This window comes from Astatotilapia calliptera, chromosome 8, assembly GCF_964374335.1.
Source record: "Astatotilapia calliptera chromosome 8, fAstCal68.1, whole genome shotgun sequence".
NCBI classification, from domain to species: Eukaryota; Metazoa; Chordata; class Actinopteri; order Cichliformes; family Cichlidae; genus Astatotilapia; species Astatotilapia calliptera.
Window position 1 is genome coordinate 8,680,154 of NC_137429.1, and position 7,194 is coordinate 8,687,347.

Consider the following 7,194-nt stretch of genomic DNA (forward strand, 5'->3'; position numbering starts at 1 on the left):
TCCTACGCCAAATGTGCAAGCAGCGCTGACTGCAGTGCAGAGAGAGGACGGCGCTGTGGGATACACGCCGAGCCGAAAACAGTGTTACTTGCAAGACTTGTGCGGGAAAACGAGTGAAAGCTGAATAATGTACGACAAAAAAGCTCAGAGAGCTCACGTAAATCAAGCTGACATGGATCCGGTGGTAATAGCAAGTTTGTGGAGTCTACATGCTAAAAGGAAAAAAGGTCGTTAACTTTTCACAAACGGCGAACAGGGGCGTTTTAACCCAACTCATGGAACAAAGGCAGAAATAACGGTCTGCAGTCGCCGTTACAAGTAACCTCCTGTCCACAGGGGGCAGTGTAGCGTTAAAGTGACTCTTGGGACAGCCAATCAGAGGAAGCCAACACGGGCGCAAAGAAAGGGGAAAAGGAAGGGTCCTTGCCGCCATTTCACGTGAAAAACAGCGCGGTGAAAGAAACGAGCAGAGCGATACTATCAGAAAAACAGCGAGATTTCAAATTCAGTTCATCAGCTACAGCTTTAACTAGCATTGTAGCGGATTAATAGCACGCTAGGGTCTAAAGGTTTTTGTCCTAATTGGCCTGCTTAGTTGTCTGGAGAAGAAAATGAGCTACGGAAGGCCGCCGCCAGACGTTGAGGGGATGACCTCCTTAAAGGTGGACAACCTGACTTACCGAACTTCGCCGGAGACTCTGCGCCGAGTTTTTGAGAAATACGGCCGTGTGGGAGATGTGTATATCCCGCGGGACAGGTACACCAAGGAGAGCCGAGGCTTCGCTTTCGTGCGGTTCCTCGACAAGCGCGACGCCGAAGACGCAATGGACGCCATGGACGGCGCGCTGCTCGACGGGCGGGAGCTTCGGGTTCAGATGGCTCGATACGGAAGGCCGCCAGACTCCATGTACAGCCGGAGAGGCCCTCCGCCACGGAGATACGGATACGGACGCAGAAGCAGAAGGTAATTTAGGTCGTTAGTTTAGCGCAAGGGACTGTTTACACTCAGCTGTTTGCAAAGCACATGGTGACCTAAACGAAAGTAGTTAGCATTCTTCCACTATTTATGTTTACCAGCCAAAGATTGCCTGGTAATCCTCACTGACAAGGTGGCTAGAGCGCAAGGTAGTTTACAAATGCATTATTTGGTATAAATAGTTGTTGGTAACTTAAATATATTGTTTAGTCGTGAATGAAAACAGAAAAAAAATTACTTTCACTTTTTCCTATTTAAAAAAAGCTGTAGGACCTTTACTGGCTAAGTTGTTATATTGTTTCTCTCTCTCTTTGTCTGTAGCCGTTCAGCCAGTCCTCGCCGTCGAAGACGTAGCCACAGCCGGTCCAGGAGCAGAAGCCGCTCTAGATCTAGGAGCCGCCACCACTACAGCCGCTCCAGGTCCCGTTCCTACTCCAGGTCAAGGTCCAAGTCTAAGTCCAAATCCAGAACCCCTCGGCGAAGCAAGTCAAAGTCGCCCTCCAGATCTCGGTCCCGCTCCAGGTCCAAGTCAAGGAGTCGAACCCCAGCTTCCAACAGAGGGTCCAGGTCAAAGTCGAAGTCCAGGTCCAGGTCCAAATCCAAGAGTAGACCTAAATCCCCAGAGGACACCGGAGCAGAGTCTTAACCCAAATGCAGATGCAACATGACGGTATAAAGGGGAAAGGGTGGCTTATATTATTAGTTTCAATTATACTAACTAGGGTGGTAATCAGCACCAGTTGGGTTTGTGTTCTGCAGTCTTTGACATTATGGCCATTTACATACAAAGGTCTGCAGAATCCCTGATATTTGTGTTATTTAAATAAGAGTTGGACTGTTGTAGCCAACAGTCCTAGTTCTGTGTGTGCTTTACTTTGCTTGCATGTCCAGCCAATCTAAAGCATGCACAGGCAATGGGAGATTGGGATATTTGTTGAGTATGTATGGGAGGGAGTGGGTGGTTGGGACGTGTGGGGGGGTGCTTCACTCAAAACGTTCACCTAAATGTGGAATTCTTTCCTCCAAGCTGCGGAGTCCTGTTTGCAAAGGGAGGAGGAGATGGGGGTGTTGCAGTGTGAGAGCAGTTAGTGTGTGACCCGCCCATGTGACCTGCCTGTTGCTGAGAGCGATGGCAGGTACTAAGGAGCAGGTCAACAAGGCAACGGTGGTTGCTATGGAGCAGGTCGTCATGGCGGTGGTTCGGGCTGTCAGTTGGTGTATGAGGTGGTGTGGTGAGGTACGTTCACAGGGACCACAGGCAGATGCACTGTGGTGTCCTCCGCCTCTCACAAAGGGAACGGACCCCGAGGTTTGTTTTTCAAATATGCCCGAGTGTAAGAGACTTGTTAGAGCTAGTTTTGGGGAGAGGAAGCGTGTTTTTGTTTTTTAACTATTGTGACAATAAATAGAAATGTTAGGCTTATTAAGAGAAATTAATGTCCATAGAGCCAGTTTGATGTGTCAGGAGAAAGATCAGTACAGAATTACATGTTATAATCCAGGTCAGCTGCAGGAGTTGATGTAACTTCTGGGTTTGGCTCTTGCTAACTCTGTTCTGTCTTTCCTTCCAGATCTCAAATGATTGATGCTATGCTGAGGACATCAGGAAGAGTCTCAGATTGAAGTGGACTCAAATATTGCCACTGAATGCAGACTCAAAGGTTATTGGAACTTGGTCTAACATGTTTTAAATGTCTAATTTGACTTGATCTACCTAAACAAATTCTGTAAATTTGGCATGATTTATCATTGTTTGTAAAGCTGAGCTTATTCAAAGGTATTTGTGAGGGGTTTTTTTTCTTCCTTCATTTAAATTTTCTTTTTTCACTTTGATTTTTACACTTAATTACTCTGAACTAAAGATTTTCCTCCAGTGAAAACCCTTGTTTACACACCCTTCCCAGTTAGCTATGGAAAGTTTGAAGTTGCTTAAAAAAAAAAAAAAGAGGGGGGGGGTGTTATTCAGTGTATTTACAGCTATGTTTTACCACTCTTACTTGGAAAATGGCTTGTTGTTCAGTGACAAGCAACCCACTTAATTTGTGACTTGCTAATCCAGCAGCATGCATTTTTCTTTTCTGTCAATTTTTTTTTCTGTCTGGTTAAAGTTGCTTTCCTATGACTCTAACCCTCTTTCTTGTGTATCTTTTGTGCACTAGGCGCAGTTGTGTAGCAGTTGAATAATGCTGGTTAGCTGTTAAGATGCGGTGCAGTGCGGTGGTGACATGGTGTGGCGTGTTGCGGTGCTGAGTGCCCGGTGTGTTCCGGGGCTCGACCCTCCGCTGCTGTTTGCCGGTTTGTAAGCTCACAGGTGTGGCAGATCATCCATCCTCTCCTGTCTTGTGACTTCACCTTCCCTCCATGTGCTGTACAGATCCTCTTCTTTCTTTTCTTTTTATTCTCCCTCCTCCTCCCCCCCCCCCCCCCCCCCCTTGCTCCTCTCTATGGTTTATCAACTGTTGATAACTGGTCTTGGTCTTTGAAAGTGGTTCCAGTGGGACTCTTAGTTGAAGGGTTTCAAGGGCAGTTCTGCCTGCTTCATGATGTGTATTGCATTCCTCTGTGAACCTCTCAAATGTCTTGTAAGTGCTTACGGTGAATGCTAATAAACATTTTTGTTTAAAATAAATTCATTTCTCACACTTTGTGCTTGTTTAGAGTCTATATTGCTGCTGAGCAATATAGAACTCCAGTTAAAAGCTACAGTGTTTGACTTTTTTCTTTCTGTTTTATTTTCTTTTTTTTTCTTTTTTTTTTGTGCTTCCACTGACTGTGCCATTTATTGGGAACAGCAGTCATTATCAGTAAAGATTTTCAGTGGTTAACATGTCTGCCTCGCATGCAAAAGTTCCTCAGGACGTGCGACACCCCCAGCCTCAGCTAGGTGGAGGTGTTGTATCCATCATATAATCTGTCACAAGTCAAAGACACTGATCCATCGATATCTGACAACTCAAAGTGTTTATATCAACAGACGGTTTTGATTTAAGATACTTGATAACAATCTGATGGGTGTTTTGTTTTGTTTTTTGTGTGTGTGTGTATGACCATCATCACTGTGTAGTATGTTTTAATTGTTAGCTAATATCTATCTACAATAGAAATGCGACACTTTGTCTTGAAAGCATTGCTAAGCCTGTGGAAATATGCTAAAATGAATTGTTCACACAAATGGGAAGGCTGGGGCGGCATACTGACACTACCTCAGAGGATAAATACAGCAGTCGATAACCTTCAAAGCTGGCTCCATGTTACAGAAACTATTGGGCCCAAAAACTTGATCTGTGGACTTGCCTATAAGCAGCTGATAAATAACTGAGCCAATATAAACACTCCCAAGAGGAGCAGGAGTTGGTGGTCTTGTAGCAAATAAATGATTTAAACTTCCTTTGATGTACATAATTTTGAATTTATATCAAAACAGAAAATAAAATTAAACAGATATTTAATGTTTAATTATGCACTCTGAAATGGATTTGGGTGTAAAACATAGGCTCCATAATTAATCCCAGCAGTTGTTGATGGGGTGCTTATAATTGTAAAACCATAACAATTATAATGCTTCATGTAAGCCAAGATGGGCATGGAAAAGTTAAAGTGGGTGAACTCTGCTAAAGTTAATGTCAACATTTTATTTTGCAACTACAGTTTTGGTGGACAATTTGTCATTTCTAGCAGAAAAGTTTATCAAACAGGAGACTACACTGGTGCTCAGGGTAGTTGTAAAACTATTTACCATCATTTACATTAGCAACATCTATGTTTGTAAGTTGATCTTTAGTCTGTATATTATTCATTTATTTATTAAAAAATTCAAACTTAAAAGTTGCAGGTGCACACTGTAGTTGTTTATTGTCGGAGGGATTGATGATGGATGGGTTTTCCTTCAAGGTCGGAAAAGTAAAAGTGCTGTAATGGCTTAAATTTGCATTCCTACTAATGGCCAGTAGGGGGGGGGGGGCATCTTGACTAGTATCAAAGGGTTGTATAGAATTATTTATACAGAATGTATTTGGCTCGCTTTGTCTATAACCTTAGAAACACTCTCTTAATGAGTTTATGATCTCATTTTATTGGTGGGTTTAGACCCTTTTTGGGGTCTATAGTGCAGATTCAAACACACTTCACGAAACATTAACAAAGAAAAGACTTTGTTCTGATAACACAGGGTTATTGACATCAAAAGTGTTGGTTATGTGTAATTTGTTTTTGTTTGGGGTTTTTTGCCCTTTAAAAAAACTCCTGTCCAGTAGCTTTAGCATGTAGAATCATGGTCTGAATGCTTCGTTGTCCCAAACACATTTGCTTTCCCTCGCTGACCCTAATAAATTGAGAACATTTATTAGTATTAAAATTTAGACTAAAATAAAGTTTGTACTCCTATTTATTGTGTTATTACATGAATTTAGGACAGTTCAGTTAGCTTTGCGTCAAAATAACTGGTACAAATTTTTTTTTTACTTTTACTTGAGAAAAGAAGCTGATTCAGTAGTTTTACCGGAGTATTTTTTTTTTAACACTAGTACTTGTACTTCTACTTAAGTACAGAATATCCGTACTGTGGCCACCTCTACAGTCTATCCATCCATCTCATCTCATGTAGTTCGCTCTTGGTTCACCTTCCACTTTAATCCGTGATGCAGACTACTTGGAAGGTGCACACTAAGGTAAGAACACCTTATGTATAAACTGTCGGTAAACCCGGCTTGACTTCATCAGCCTGCACCTTAGGCACACGGGCTCTGTCACAAACCATTTTAGTTTCTCGCTTTGTGCGCTAGGACCGCCGCTGATGCGATTAACGGCACAGACGGGCGGCGAGCCGAGACACAGCACGTTGCAGAGGGCCGTGCATGCCCACCTGACAAGCACGACAGCCTGGGGATATAACAGCAGGGATATTCGGCTCACATGGAGTGAGGGGCGGAACCAGAGGATGTGACGTCCAGCTCGGAGAGGAGATTGTACCATACCATCTCGTAAACGCTGCTCGTTAACGTTGATGTTTGGTGGGGATTACTGCAAGCAGCGGGATGGCCGATTGAGCGCATACGGTGGGTTAAAGTGAACGGAAAGCGGAACAGCAGCATTTAAGAGTCACAACACGGGGGCAAGGCACGCCTACAATGGATATAACCTTTGTATTATTTGCTATTATTTCTACGCTTCTCGCCATTGTGGTCGCAACGTCGCTTTTTAACGGCTCTTCGCCTGCAGCAGACTTTGCAAATGCGCGGAGTTATTTCGGACACAGAGATGGTGTGACCGGAGGCTTAGATCAATCCGGGCCGAAACAGAATGGCCATCTACCCGATAAGAAAAAGAAGAAGGAGGCGGACGACTGGTGCGAAATCAGCGGGAGCTCACACGATCACTGGGATGTAGTGAAATCTGTGCTTTCTGTAAGTAGCCTGTCTGTAATCCGCCTGTCATTTAGTGTAAACACAGAGGTCTGCGTAGATCTCCCACAATCTGTTTCACAACTATCCCTCCCACTGAGAGACTCAAACCCAAGTATAGAAGCTCAGAAAAACATTTAGATCCTTATTTCTATGATTCTCGATTTAAAATGACCGTAAACTTAAAGGTTGTGTAAAAAATGCACTAATTCTGATGTATTAGTGTTTACAACGTTACATGTGAATACAATATCAGTACTGATGCATTAACGTGAAATCAGAATTTTAAGGTTGTAGCTTTTCCTCACAAAGATGTTTCACCTTCTTTGTAGACAGCTGCGTATGTCAGCTGATTGGACAGTATTCAGTATAAATTTTGATAAAATGCTTACTTGGAGCCAAAGTTGAATCTCAAATGTGAATAATAAAGGTTTCTCTTATCATAGTAGGTGTATCATTCCTGATAGTTTTTGGCAATAATTCAAAAATAAGAGATGATTTGATCAGTCAAGAAAATGAGAAGTATAAACTGTACCTAGTGGTAGTTGTTTTTTAACTTAATAAAAAAAACAACTACCACTAGGCCCCTCATTTTGGGTCTGTGTGGGAAATCCAGGATATGCTTACTGAGTGTGTAAATTCATCAGTGACATCACTGTCTGTGAGGAAAACATTGAAAAGTATGGTATGATTCTCCTCATTTATCCCTTAATTATCTAACAGGAGGAAGCACACTCCCACCCTCAATCTGAAGAACTGGAAACCCTGGCTGATTGGTCCAGGCCTGGATCTAGGAATACAATCTTAGAGGCAGAGTCA

General features: G+C 42.9%; 1 protein-coding gene across 3 annotated transcripts; it reads left to right on the plus strand.

The window, feature by feature from the left end:
* The first annotated feature begins 22 nt into the window (after window positions 1-22).
* srsf2a (serine and arginine rich splicing factor 2a) lies at window positions 23-3,605 on the plus strand. 3 transcript variants are annotated; one of them, XM_080305401.1, is made up of 3 exons: window positions 23-964; window positions 1,298-1,646; window positions 2,004-3,605. In XM_080305401.1, exons 1-2 carry the CDS (start codon window positions 612-614, stop codon window positions 1,620-1,622), a joined length of 678 nt encoding a protein of 225 aa, XP_080161527.1. In that variant the 5' UTR covers window positions 23-611; the 3' UTR covers window positions 1,623-1,646; window positions 2,004-3,605. The 3 variants fall into 3 exon arrangements, with proteins under 3 accessions (XP_080161527.1, XP_080161528.1, XP_026034077.1); XM_080305402.1 differs by having other exon boundaries at window positions 2,548-3,605; XM_026178292.2 differs by having other exon boundaries at window positions 1,298-3,605.
* The last annotated feature ends 3,589 nt before the right edge of the window (window positions 3,606-7,194 follow it).